Source organism: Medicago sativa, chromosome 6 (assembly GCF_051527215.1).
Source record: "Medicago sativa cultivar Bolivia chromosome 6, Bolivia_mono, whole genome shotgun sequence".
NCBI classification, from domain to species: domain Eukaryota; kingdom Viridiplantae; phylum Streptophyta; class Magnoliopsida; order Fabales; family Fabaceae; genus Medicago; species Medicago sativa.
Window position 1 is genome coordinate 40,924,545 of NC_140754.1, and position 15,773 is coordinate 40,940,317.

Consider the following 15,773-nt stretch of genomic DNA (forward strand, 5'->3'; position numbering starts at 1 on the left):
TACTGCATATCTACTCCAATGATGTATATCATCTTACTCCCTTGTAGTGTTCTCCAGCTAATTTCTCTGCTTTTTTAAACTGCATCATAAATTAAATGACAAACGTATGTTTATACTGTTAGTATCAAACAAACAAATCCAAAAATAGATACATTTAAGCATGTACATGACCAAAGAATTAACATACAAAATGGCATATTATGGCACACTATTGTGTGCATTACCTCCAAGTACCAAGTGATAAAAACAACTGAAACTAAAACCATATACATATGATGAATATTCAATGAAAGATTCCAAACATTCTGGCTCGAAAATATTCATCTCTGAAAAGTAATAATAATAACTATCCTTATATATATGTATATATGTATAACCCAACAGGCAACAACTACCCTATATCAGAGAAACTTGAAGGAGGGCTTCACTGTTATTATTTCTTATTTTCTTTATTCTCTTTTTCTGTCACTTTTATCGATTCCTCTGTCTTGATTTATTTTAAAGGTGTTACATGCTCAAATTTTGCACTTCATTGACAATCATATGATGAAAATGACACTTTTTTTAAAAGAAACAAATAACATAATATGATGAAAAGATACAAAAGGAAAGAGTAAATATAGTTTAAAAATTAGCTGAAGTGTATTTTTGCCCCCCTAAGTAACAAAATGAAAAATGTAGTCCCCTATATATTAGTCTTTTTGCAATATCGGTCATGTTGTCCAATTTTAACTCGGTCAACGCTTACATTGCAGGCCACGTGTGTAATTGCTGAATTAAAAATAATTAAATTTTTAAACCATGGTAACAAAATATTCCTCCTAACATTCAATTCAATTTGAATGTCCAAAATATGGTAACAAAAGATTCAGAAGAAAAAACAATGTTGTGGATTATGAAGCTATCACGGTTTTTCTCCACCCTAAAGATTGTAATCATCATCTCCCCCTCCCTCCATTCTTCTCATTACCCAACTTTAGCCATTAGATCTTCAATTATTCATCATCTCCCTCACCATGATTACCGATTCTATTTTCACACATCACTGTTTTTTCGTAAAAGCATGTCATCCATGTTTGGTTCATGTAACGATTACTCTTGATACTGAATATTTTCGCGGTTCAATCGCGGCGGAGCATTTGATTATTTACCACGCTTCTTGTCCAGAGAATTTTTTTTTCACTTTCTTGTTACAGATATGGATCTAGAAGCATTGGTTCAAACAACGTTTCCGCAGTTGAGATTCAAAGTGTATTATTTCGATCGGAACATTGTCAAGAATTTGATTTCAACTTCTGTGAGAAAAGAGCTTCACTTGAATTACGCAAGACATTATGTTGCAGATCTGTTGGAAAGTTGTGTGAAAAGAGTGATTTACTTGGATTGAGATCTTGTTTTGGAATCTTGAAATTATCTTTTTAATTTTTTTCCATTTATTTAATTTAAAAAATGATTATGTGGTTATTTTAATTATTTTTAATTCAGTAATTATTTTTAATTTAATTTGCCAAACTTTGACAGGGTCAAAATTGGACAAAATGGCTAATATTGCAAAGGGGCTAAAATAACGGGGACTAAATTTGTCATTTTGTTTCTTAGGGGACTAAAATCGCAACATTGTGAAAGATAGAGGGGCAAAAGTACACTTAAGTCTTAAAAATATCAATATATGAGTTAAGGGCATCCGAAATGGTAGGTGTATCAGATATCTAACACCGTCTTAAATAGGAACCCTCCCTCATTGGGAAGGAAAAAGTTGAGTTCTTATAGATAATAGTATCTATAGATAGAATCACCCTCATTGGGACTCGTTTGATAATTTTAAAAAGTAATGAGGGGAACTGCTCAATATTATTTTAACCATCAAACATGATAAAAACTATAAGACTCATTTAATAATGTCTTGATCTACTCTGCTAGGTTAGGGTTTTCATGACCCCTGGTTGTGTCCCCCCTTTCACGTTCATGATTGTCGTGTTCTTTCGTCTCTGACATCGTGACATTTTTGGGCTGGCCACAAACACCTTTGCACCTTTGCTCAAGCCCTTGTTAAGCATGGTGATGCTCTGGTTCTACATCAACCTAAACCTTGCATCAAGGGAGATTTTTTATGTATTAATCTCACTCAAACTGTTTATGAATGAGGAGCGGAAGTTTGTAAAATAAAAGGGACAAACCTTTAACATCTCGTGATCTCTCATTGAAGGTTCAAAAGATTTGCAAGGATATGGGACAATGGCCTCTTATCTCTCCTGGTCGAGGATACTTTGAATTCTAGTTTGGTAATCACGATGATAAGTTGAATGCTTGGTTTGTTGGTAGCTACAATTTAAAGTCTGGTATCCTTTGTCTTTCTAAATTGGAACTTGATTATAATCCTTACACGTGTAAACAATATCATGTACATATATGGGTTCTTCTTCTAGGTTTAATGCCAAAGTATTGCTTCCCTAAACCTTGATTGAAATTGATAATGGAGTAGGTACGTCGTTGTTGAGTAATAAGGCAACCAAAAAGTGTATGTTTGGTCATTATGCTCGCAGCTTGGCTGATGTTGATCTCTCAAAATGTGTTTTTTACGAAGTAATGATGGAGTGAAATGGTTATGTGTTCCATGTTGATGTTTTGTATGAAAGGCTTCCAAAATTTTGTTCTAAACGCTTTACTATTGGCCTTCTATGGCTCTTTGTAACAAGTTACATCCTAAGCCAAGACATGAAAGTTCGAAATTGGAGAAAATGGTGAAGGGGAACACATCAACATTCCAATAGACCTTCCTCCCAAGGATCCTTCCAGTAATAACCCTTTGTTAACTACTAACCTTGAATTTGATAGTGATGTAACTATCCATAAACAATTAGCAAGCCCTTCACCAAATTCCATGTCTCCAGACAAGGTTGTTGTGCATGATTGCAGGCAGGACGAGGAATGCGCTAATAATGGCAATTATGCAACTGAGGTTCCAACAACTAACAGTGATTCTGAAACCAGTTATTCTAAAAAAGAGGATACGGCGACATGAGATAATAATGACTCTGAATTTATTTTACCACACAACAACTAGTTTTCAAGAAGGTTTAGTTGGATGAAATTGACAAGATTCAACAAGCCCGAACAACGTGTGATGGTTCCACATTCAATATTAATTATGATGAGTTTACTCCACTTATTTCTAAGAGAGGGACGAAAAGACAAGTGAAGCTAACTTGTGAAGTCGGGACACATAACACCTGTTGTAGGGGTCCTATTCCACCTCATTCATAATGAATCTCCTTCATATGAATATTTTGGGTATAGGTAACACTGGTACTCAAATTGCATTGGATAACTTATGTTTTTCTCATAAACTCGTTTTTCTGTTTATTGCCGAGCCAAAAGTCCCATTTGATCAAGTTCGAAATTGGTACTGCAATACTCTTAATATGCGCCAATTTTGCTTAAATATCACAGAAGACCAGCTGCCTAATCTTTGGGTAATGTGGAAATATTCTTGGTGTCTGGTTATTATTTTTAATTCAAATCAATGCAATGCTTTGGAGTTAGAACTTTAGCAACGAAGTTTATTTACTAACATCATATATGCCACCACTTCTTATATCACTTGGTGTCTTTTTATTGGAACATCACTCGGTTACAAGCTTCTTTTATGTGATCATTGTAACTCCCAAAGCCCCGACTTTTATTTATAAATTATAAAATGTTAATCCTTAAAAAAATAATGTGCTACACATACTCGACTAATCATTGTCTATGCAATTATAATCATATATAAAAAGAAAACAGTGGAATATCTTCTCAACTTAAAATAAAATAATTAATGGTTTCAAAGTCCATGTATAACAAAAGTATATTTAAAAACTTATCCGAAACATAAATTACGACAAACACACCCATCCATAGTGTTACAAAATCATAGTGTTACAGAATCAGAGCAACGAATCAGCTACACAGTTAAAATAAAATAATTAATGGTTTCAAAGTCCATGTATAACAAAAGTATATTTAAAAACTTATCTGAAACATAAATTACGACAAATGCCCCATCCATAGTGTTACAGAATCAGAGCAACGAATTGGCTACACAGTTCAGAAAATAAATAATGACCTAAAAGACTTCCAACGCCACTTTCCAACACCCAACGGTTAAAGCTCCTTGACACGAGTATCTATACCCCAAGAGGACAGACACCACAACACAACACAAAAATAGGGGAGAGAAATACATTCAATAATTTTATTAGTATATAAGACGATAAAATAGTACAAGTTCAACCATCAACCTAGAGTCTTAAGAGTCTGTATCTGATTTGTATTGTGAACACCACTGATTGTATATCAAGTGTTCAACCTCAAACATTTTTCTTTGTAGTTCTGCTTGATTAGAAGTCTCTTGCAGTTGTGTTTGAGCATTAGAAGTCTCTTGATTGTGTTCAGGAGCATAGGAAGTCTCTTGCAGTCGTGCTTGAGCAGTTTGAAGTATCTAGCTAAGTTTAGCTGTGAGCAGTTGTAATCAGATATTACATTTTAGTGAACTCTCCTTGGAAGTGCAAAGGGGACAGGACTACTTCCGGTTTGTGGAAGGAACCTGTATAATTGCTTTGTGTCTTTTTTCTTTCTCTCTCTCTGTTTTTATCCGCTGCATTTAGTCCTGAACATCACTTCAGAAATAAAACTCTATCTGCTTCTGATCAGTGTTTTCATCTTAGGAGAAAACGAAGAAAAAGCTAACACAATTCAACCCCCCCCCCCTGTTGTGTTTTTCTCACCTTCAATTGGTATCTGAGTCTTGGTCTGTTGTCTTAACACTTAATAGTGTAACAGAAAAAGATCTGAGAAAAACATGTCTGGTGAAGGCTCAGGTTCTAGATCTGGGAACAACAATGTTGTTCCATATGATTATGGTGACAACAAGAAATATGACTCTGGAAAAGTTCCTAAGTTCAATGGAGATCCTGTAGAATTCTCTTGGTGGAAAACCAACTTCTATAGCTATGTCATGGGTTTAGATGAAGAGCTATGGGACATACTTGAAGATGGTGTTGGTGACTTGGTCCTTGATGAAGAAGGAGTTGTTATTGATAGAAAGAAACATACTCCTGCTCAGAAGAAACTCTACAAGAAGCATCATACTATCATTGGAGCACTTGTCACTGCTATAACTAAAGCAGAGTATATGAAGATGAGTGACAAATCCACTGCTAAGGCAATGTTTGCTTCTCTTTGTGCAAATTATGAAGGCAACAAGTAAGTCAAAGAAACAAAAGCTTTTATGCTTGTTCATCAGTATGAGTTGTTCAAGATGAAGGATGATGAAACTATTGAGGAAATTTACTCAAGGTTTCAAACCCTAGTCTCTGGATTACAAATACTGAAGAAGAGTTATGTTGCTTCTGATCATGTTAGCAAGATACTAAGAAGCTTGTCTGCTAGATGGAGACCTAAGGTTACTGCTATTGAGGAAGCTAAAGATTTAAACACTTTAAGTGTTGAAGATCTTGTCATCTCTCTCAAGGTTCATGAGATAAGTCTAAATGAACATGAGCCTGCTAAGAAGAGTAAATCTATTGCTCTACCATCTAAAGGGAAGTCATCAAAAGCTCTTAAAGAGGAGAAGTTCATCAAAAGCTCTTAAAGAGGGAAGTTCGTCAGGAGATGCAAGACTTAAAGTGTTTAAATCTTCTTCGCAGGCTCTTTAAGAGCTTTTGATGACTTCCCTTTAGATGGAAGAGCAATGGATTTACTCTTCTTAGCAGGCTCGTGTTCATTTACACTTATATCATGAACATTGAGAGAGCTGACAAGATCTTCAACACTTAAGGTGTTTAAATCTTTAGCTTCCTCAATAGAAATAACCTTAGGTCTCCATCTAGCAGGAAAGCTTCTTAGTATCTTGCTCACATAATCAGAAGCAACATAGTTTTTCTTCAGTATTTGTAGTCCAAAGACTAGAGTTTGAAATCTTGAGTACATTTGCTCAATACTTTCATCATCCTTCATCTTAAACAACTCATACAGATGAACAAGCATGAGAGCCTTTGCTTCTCTGAATTTCTTGCTCCCTTCATAGTTTGCACATAGAGAAGCAAACATTGCCTTTGCAGTAGACTTATCACTCATTTTCATATACTCTGCTTTAGGTATAGCAGTGACAAGTGCTCCTCTGATTATGTGATGCTTCTTGTAGAGTTTCTTCTGAGCAGAAGTATGTTTCCCTCCATATTTTTTATGCCTTGTTGGTTTTTAGTTTATCTTGTTGATATTGTCCATTTGTCGGACTTGGAGGATTTTTAGTTGAGGTTGTATTTGACCATGGCATGTATATGTTGGAGTTATTTGATTTGTATCCGCTGCGATTGCTGAGATATTTTATATATATACATGTATGTTTGGATTTTGGATTTTGTGTTAGACGTAGCGTCTATTTCTTGAATATTTGTTATATTCGCGTGTTTTATCGCTTTAATAGAAATAGGGCGTTACAGAAAACGAAGTCCACGGGTCGAATCCCCTCTAGGTGGGAGACTATTGATTCTGAAAATCCTGATAGTCAATGCTCACAAGTCAAGAGTAAGGTTCCAAAGAGTAAAGGTGCACGTCTTTGCACTTTCTCCCGCACACAAGCTTCGACGCCTACTTCAATACCAAAACCTTATTTGAATATACCATACATTTCACAAATTCCAATGATCGTGAGACCTTACATTGAAGACATTGTGAATGTTAAAGGGGATGGTAATTGTGGATTTTGGGTCATAGCTAGGCACTTGGGAATGGATGAGGAAAATCATGTTTTGGTTCATCATGCACTTATTAATGAGTTGAAAAATCATAAGAGTGACTATTTGCCGATATATGGTACCGAGCATCATTTTAAAGTTATCTTGGATGGTTCATACCCTCGAACAAGCAGAAGTGGGATTGCGAATGAAGATAAGTGGTTGACTACTCCGGATATGGGTCACATTATTGCTACTTGTTACAATGGAGCTGTTTGTTCTATTTACTTTGCCCGAAAAAGGTATATGTTAGACATATTTCCCAATCCTAAGTGCTCCACTACTTAAGCCACATTCCAACATCATATGTCTTTGCTTAATTCCCGACCACTTTCTTCATGTTTTGTTGAAAGAAGATTATATGTTACCACCGCCTTGTATGGAGTGGATGAACAACAAGATTAATGAGGCGGATAAATGGCATTTTGCTTTTACGGATAGACAAGCCGCCTTCAATGACCACATGTCTAAGGATCCGAAGCCACCAAAGAAACCAACAAATGAGCACAATCCTATTATTTGTGACACTCCGACTCCGGAAAAACCAAAGCAAGATTTTGAAGTCATGGATAAAGACGTTGATTATGCACTATCACTAGTCTAGTTAGATAGGTTATGACACTTTTTGGTCGGTCGGTGTTCGTCCTATTTTTTGGTGGTATTACACCGACGTATTTTTTGGCGGTCGGTTATGTAATTTGGATATTTGTGGCTAATATGTAACTAATATTATATATATTATATAAATATATGAAGTGAATTTTATTTTGGTGGCCGGTTATGTCACCCCAATTATTGCTCACCTTTTTTTCTCTTTAATTATTCAGTTATTTATTTTATCTTTTTCCTCTCATATTTGTTTTTCATTATATTTTGTGAAGTGAAACATGTCTGAAGAGGCACAAGATCCAGTTGAACTTCATGTCCTTTATGCAGCCGTTAAAAAGAGGGTTAGGTTCTTTGTAAACCCCACCGACAAGTTGTACGAGTTGAAGGCAAAACTTGACGGATACTTTATCCATATTGGTGCAAATCAAAGAACATGTGATGTAATAGTAAATGTGTCAGGCGTGGACTTGGGGGAGGATAAGGAATGGGATTTTTGGAAGACCGTGTATTTTCCACAACTTCTCGAAGATGATAGCGACGTTGCTTACATGTTTAGTGTGATGGTTGCAATTAACACTTTACATCTTTATGTTCGATCTGTTGAAGTGTAATATTTATTAACGTGTAATAGTGTAATTTGTTCGAATTTGTGTCTGTATTGTTGAATTTTAATGAATTTGTGTTTATGTAATTTAACAATGAATTTGGGTAATTTTGACCGTTTATGTGAGATTATGTACTTTTCGAAATTTAAGGACAAATTTGTATAATTTGGATCGTTTACGTGTCAATAAGTGTGATTAATTGATTACGCGTCATTAACGACGAATTTGTGTAATTTGGATCGTTTTGATCGTTTATGCGTTATTATGTGATTGTGTGATAAACGATGAATTTGTGTAATTTGGATCGATTATGTCATATTATATGATAATGTTGTTAAACTGGCATAATTCGGTTCAATTATGAGTGTGTCAAGGTTACGGATCATTAATGACTTGGTTACAATTAATGTTGTGCAGTAAATGTTGTCTGCTATATCAGTAGTTTGCGTGAGTTAACTCACGCTAACCTATAATCAACGCGAGTTAACTCACGTTGAATATTATGAGATTTTGCACTAGCGTAAGTTAACTCACGTAAATTTCACACTAGCGTGACTTAACATGCGCATGGGTATTTTAGTCTTTTCAGTTGGGAGCGAGCATTTTATGTTGAGTAACGAGCAGAATTCATAAAATAGGTTTATATTCGACATACACTTATTTGAATGCAATTCTCTAGGCCCAATCTCAAGCCCATATATTTATTTATTTTAGTTAAATTAAGTTTGCTAGGCCCAAGCCTATGCTAGTTCCTAACCCTAAAGTCACTATCACCTCTTGCTACTCATTATATATATTAGACGCCGTTGCAACTCATTTTCACCGATTCCTTCTCCTACTTTTTTTATACCTCATTTTTTCTCCATTTTCTTCTTCTTGATATATTTGGTATTCCATTTCATGTTATCTCGATTATTCAAAATTTTTGTTTTTCTAAATTTCTTGTAACATCTCATTTGCTAAGTGAGTTCGATAATTACTACTATATTATTATACTAGCAAACTCATAAGAAAATTAGATTTTTAAGTCAAACTTATCAAATCTATTTTAGATCTGATTTTATGAGTCAAGTTGAGCCGGTGATACTCTTGATCTGGTAGCTGACCCAGATATGTGTTTGGTTTCTTGTCAAACGACTATGTTCTCTCGATCAATCCCGGTTTGCATAAGAATTGATTAAGATTAAGTTGAACATGAAATTGAAGATTATGTTATGAAAATAATCATAAATTTCTATGATCAAGTCAACGAAGTACAAAAGGTATGTCATTAATACCACCAAATTCTCCAATCTTGTTAAAATTTATGTTTCATTATATAAATCGATATGCATATCATATTTTTTGCTATGGGTTTATATTGATAGTTTTGATGTTGTTCATACTTATATCATGTGAATATATTTTGTTAAGATTGAGTTATATCTAACTAGAATATGAATTATCTCAAGAAAAAAATTGTACTTTCAATTTTAGAGGATGATTGTTACATTTTTTGAAAATAAATTACATTTTTTTGGAAAATATAATCAAATTTAAGAGTTTGTTTAGTTAAATAAATTGTCCTTATAAATATTAAGACTTCGTTTTTAGTCCCTATAAAAAATCACACTTTTTATTCCATATAAAAAGAGTAAATTTTTATGCAATAAAACGGTTGTACAATTATCATTATTCTAATAAATAAAATTCATTATCCTTATGATGCAATAAATAAAATAAAAACGAAAGAAAAAAAAATAAAGTATATAGGATTTCAGATTATTTCTTTACATATTAGTATTGTTGTTATTACCTATTTTTCGTTTGTGTGCTAGATTTTCTCTCTCTACATCCTGTCTCTCTTAAATTCATGACACTTCCTATAAATTGAAGTCCTTTAAGATTCTTCTGCTTCAAATATTAATCCAAATATCTATTACTTCATATGGAGTGAAGACTTTATTTGAGGGGATTCATGGGTGTATATAAGTATGTCGACCTTATTTTGGAAGATGGTTTTAAACTACATGTGGATTCATGTTTGATCCAACTGATCATGAAATTGTAGATTATTACCTGATGACGAAGGTCTATTATCAACTTCTTCCACTTCATGACATTCTTGACTTTGACGTGTTTCAAATTGATACAATGGATGTTTCCTAGAGATTTGTTATATTACATTTTTACATGGTTCAATTTGAAACACATAAAATTCTATAGTGTCATTAAATTGAATAGGTTATTAATAGACCTTCTTCGTCAGATAATAATCTACAAGTTCATGATCAGTTGGATCAAACGTGAATCCAACAGGTTCTCTGGAACCATCTTTCAAAACAAGCTCAACTTACTTATCTACAACCATGGATCTTCTCAAATAAAATTGTTAGCTCTATGTGAAGTAATAGCTCTTTGGACAAGTATTTGAATCAAAAGCATCTTCAATGACATCAATTTAGAGTGTCTTGAATCTAAGAGAGAATGTATGGAGAAAATGTGAGACACATACGAAAATAAGGAGAAATCATAATTCCAATACTAATACGTAAGGAAAAATATAAAATTCTATTAGAATTTAGGTTTTTTCAACTTTATTTTATTTATTACATAATAAGAATCATGCATTTAATTTAGAGTAATGATAATTGTATATCCATTTTATTACATATAAAATCAAACTTTTTATATGGCTAAAAAGTGAAAAAAATTTATACGGACCATTTACCTAATTAAACAAACTCTTAAGATTAATTATATTTTTCAAAAAAACAAAGTAATTTAAATTATTAATAATTAAAACAAAAATATCCTCTGAATTAAAAGTTCAAAATCTATTCTTTTCCAGGTAATTCATATTCTACTTAGTTAGAACTCAATCTTCACAAAATGCAAATTTGTATATTTATTCATGAAAGATAAGTATAAAACATCTAACAACATAGCTTTCCAACGGTTGTTCCGATAATTACTACTATATTATTATACTAGCAAAATCATAAGAAAACTATATTTTTAAGTCAAACTTATCAAATCCATTTTAGATCTGATTTTATGAGTCAAGTTGGGCTGGTGATACTCTTGATCTGGTAGTTAACCCAGATATGTGTTCGGTTTCTCGTCAAACGACTATGTTCTCTCGATCAATCCCGGTTTGTATATGAATTGATTAAGATTAAATTGAAGATTATGTTATGAAAATAAGCATAAATTTTCATTATCAAGTCAACGAAGTACAAAAGGTTTGCCATTAATACCAAAATAGTCAATCTTATTTATATTTATGTTTCATTATATAAATTGATATGCATATCATATTTTTTGCTATGGTGCTTTACATCATTTAAGTTAATGTTGATAGTTTTGATATTGTTTATACTTATATTATGTGAATATATTTTGTTAAGATTGAGTTATATCAAACGAGAATATGAATTATCCGAAGAAAGAATTGTACTTTCAATTTAAGAGGATGATTGTTACATTTTTTGAAAAATAAATTACATTTGTTTGAAAAATATAATCAAATTTAAGAGTTTGTTTAGTTAAATAAATTGTCCATATAAATATTAGAATCTTTTTTAGTCAATAGAAAAAGAAAATCTCACTTTATATTCTTTATAAAAAAAACAATTTTTTATGCAATAAAACGGTTGTACAATTATCATTATTCTAATAAATAAAATTCATGATCCTTATGATGCAATAAATAAAATAAAGAAGAAAAAAACTACAGTATATTAGGAGTTCAGATTATTTCATTACATATTAGTATTGGAGTTATTACCTAATTTTCGTTTGTCTGCCAGATTTTCTCTCTCTATATCTGTCTCTCTTACATTCAAGACACTTCCTATAAATTGAGGTCCTTTAAGATGCTTCTGCTTCAAATATTAATCCAACGAGCTATATATTACTTCATATGGAGCTATTACTTCATAGGGGATTCATGGGTGTATATAAGTGTGTCTACCTTATTTTGGAAGATGGTTCCAAACTACATGTTGGATTCAAGTTTGATCCAATTCATGATGAAATTGTAGATTACTACCTGACAAGGAAGGTCTATTATCAACTTCTTCCACTTCATGACATTCTATAATTTGATGTGTTTCAAATTGATGAAATAGATGTTGCCCAGAGATTTGTGATACTACATTTTTCCATGGTTCAATTTGAAACACGTAAAATTCTAGAGTGTCATTAAATTGAATAGATTATTAATAAACCTTCTTCGTCAGATAATAATCTACAAGTTCATGATCAGTTGGATCAAACGTGAATCCAACAGGTACTATGGAATCATCTTTCAAAACAAGCTCAGTCTACTTATCAACCATGGATCCTCTCAAATAAAATTCTTAGCTCTATGTGAAGTAATAGCTCTTTGGATGAGTATCTGAATTAAAAGCATCTTCAATGACATCAATTTAGAGTATTTGAATCTAAGAGAGAATATATATATATATATATATACATACATATATATATATATATATAGGGTGTATCAAGTGAGAGGGGTTTTAAAATGAGAGGTGAGAGGGTTAAATAATAACTCTTGGATCAATCTTTACGGTGATATCTAGTTTTAATAACAGCAGCTTAATTTTCACACCCCTCTGTCCATTCCCCTTCTTCTCTTATCGTCTAACTGCGATTCCTCCGTGTTCACAACGCTAGTTCTTTCATCAATTCACACACGTATGTTTTTGTTCAAAATTCATAGAAATATTTAACCCATCTAAATTTTCACACAATTTATTCAATCAAACAAATAAAAGGTTTGATTTTAATATTTCTGCACAATTGCATCTCAAATTTTGGATGTAGAATGTAGGAAAAACTTACCCATTAAATTTCAATTCCAATTAATCTTCACACAATTTATGAATCGATTCGATTAGGTTTGCAGTGAAACAATTTCTGAATTTTTTTTCCCATCAAAAACATATGAATCAACGATGAGTGTAAGAAGAGAGATCTATTGCATCTGTAAAATTGAAAATTTGGTGCCAAATTCCTATGATGCAACGATGGGTGTAAGAAGAGAGATCTATTGCATGTGTGAAAACATAAATTGGTGAAGATTTGGAATGAAAGCACTTGGAATGAAGGCATGAGGAAGATGAACTATGGCATGAGGAAGATGAACTGTGACGGTGAGTAAGAAAAGGGTGCGGTGAATTAAAAAAAGGAGTATTTTAATCTCAACCATTTATTTAGATTTAAGGGTTGAGATTAGTTCCTCTTATCTCTCACAATAAGATGTGCTCTTATTTGATATGTCCTCCATATATATATATATATACATATACATATACATATATATACATATATATACATATATATATAGACACACACACACACACATATATATATATATACACACACACACACACACATATATATATATATATATATAGAGAGAGAGAGAGAGAGAGAGAGAGAGAGAGAGAGAGAGAGAGAGAATGTGAGACACATACGAAAATAAGGAGAAATCATAATTCTGATACTAATATGTAAGAAAAAATCTAAAATTCTAATAGAATTTAGGTTTTTATTTCTACTTTATTTTATTTATTGCATAAGAAGAATCATACATTTAATTTAGAGTAATTATAATTGTATAACCATTTTATTACATATAAAATCACACTTTTTATAAGGGCTAAAAAGTGCAATAATTTTTTGGGGACTAAAAACAAAAAATTTAATATTTATGGGGATAATTTACCTAATTAAACAAACTCTTAAGGTTAATTATATTATTCAAAAAAAATGTAATTTATTTTATTAAAAAAAAAAAAAAAAACATCCCCTAAATTAAAAGTTCAAGATCTATTTTTTTCCAGATAATTCATATTCTACTTAGTTAGAACTCCATCTTCACAAAACGCAAATTTGTATATATATTCATAGAATATAAGTATGAAAACATCTAAACTATTAAACAATAATTTATAGATGAATGCGTTATGCTAGGGTTTCTCCTATCGAGGGTTACCCACGCCGCCGTATTTTCTGTACAGCATACCTTTCCCACGGTTGTTCCTCCTCATCATTACCCTTTTTATATGAACATAAATTGTTTGCGTTGAGCCTAAATTTGATAAACGTGGGATATCGATGCCCTGTTGATGTCAATGTGTTGTAAATGTTGATTCACAATAATCAGATATTTCCGACAAGGTTTCGTTGCTTGGGGTAGCGGCATTGACATGGCCTTTAGGTTTCCTTGGCCTTGCATGGCGGATCACCATCCAGTTCCACCGCATACAATTCACAACCCTCGTTCCTTCCCACAAGTTCTTTCATCATAGGAGGTATTTATTTTTTATTCTCTACCACTGGCAACGATCAAAGGAGAGGCATTATGCATTGAAATTTTAGAGGATGAGTATATCAAACGCATTAATAATTATCTTTTGAAACTTTTGAGGATATGTTTTTGGCTTAGGCAATAGGCACACATAACATGAATTTAGGAGTCTTTCATCTTTCTCAATGGACGAAGGATTTAAATGCTCACACACAGCGTTAGACACACGCATAGGTTCAAATACAAGTGATGGAGTTTCCCCATTAAATATTGGAGGAGTCGAACTTTAGTCAACACTGCTAGTGCAATGGGTATGCCCCCTTGCAGTTGTAATTTGGACCGAGAACCGCACATTTGGTCATTATGCTCGTTTATTAGTTAAGAGGGAAAGCTTTGCATTTAATGTTGAAGTAGTTTATGAGTGGCTTCCAAACCTTTGTTCACACCGTCAAATCATCATCCACCTTGTTTCTACTTGTCGTTGGTTGTATCTATAGACAGATAGCAAGGAGGACACGGGTAAGAAACAAGTGCCAACTCAAAAAGATAAAAAGGTAGACATAGGTAAGAAATAGGTACAAGCTAAGAAAACTTTAGTTTAGCGATGGTGGGAAAAAGATAATTCAGACGGGATTGGAAGGCACCAGTATTGGTACCTGGACAGTGGTTGCTCATGACACGTGACGGAAGAAAAGCATATGTTCCAAACCCTAACTCTGAAAGAGTAAGATAGTGTTGGATTTGGAGGAAATCATATAGGAAAGATAATTGTTACGGGTACTATTGGTAACTCTTCTCCCCCTTCTATTGAAAATGTTTTGTTACTTGATGGACTAAAACATAACCTTCTGACCATAAGTCAATTATGTGTCAGTTGTTATGAAGTAGTGTTTGATAAGAACAACTCCACCATCATTAATCAAACTGAAAAGTTCATATTCTTCATTGGAAATAGGAAAGGCAATGTTTATAAGATAAACTTTTTTGATTTAGCTCATTAGAAGGTAGTTTGTCTTCTATCAATGAATGATGAAAAATGGTTATGGCATATACGTTTCGGACATGCTAGTTGGAGATTATTCTATAAACTTAGCAAGTTAAAACTTTTCAAAGGCCCGCCAGATTTAAAGTATCATTCATATGCTCTTCATGGAGCATGTAAAAACTGCAAGATTGTTAAAACATCTTTTAAACTTAAGAACATTGTCTCAACCTCAAGACCATTCGAATTTCTTCACATTCATCTTTTTAGGCCAGTAAGTATTGCCTTTATCAGTGGGAAGTAATATGGATTAGTCAGAGTTGATGACTATATCAGATGGACTTGGGTAAAGTTTCTCATAACTAAGGATGAGTCATATGATGTGTTTAGCACCTTCTGCATTCAAGTACAAATTGAAAATATATTTGAAAATTTTGAAGATCATAAGTGATCATGGTGGTGAATTTGAAAATGAGCCGTTTGAAAATTTTGTCGAAAAA

General features: G+C 32.8%; 1 protein-coding gene across 1 annotated transcript; it reads left to right on the forward strand.

Moving 5' to 3' along the window:
* The first annotated feature begins 4,840 nt into the window (after window positions 1–4,840).
* LOC146915153 (uncharacterized) lies at window positions 4,841–7,380 on the forward strand. The gene is made up of 3 exons (XM_085721260.1): window positions 4,841–4,954; window positions 6,483–7,018; window positions 7,218–7,380. Exons 1-3 carry the CDS (start codon window positions 4,841–4,843, stop codon window positions 7,378–7,380), a joined length of 813 nt encoding a protein of 270 aa, XP_085577386.1.
* The last annotated feature ends 8,393 nt before the right edge of the window (window positions 7,381–15,773 follow it).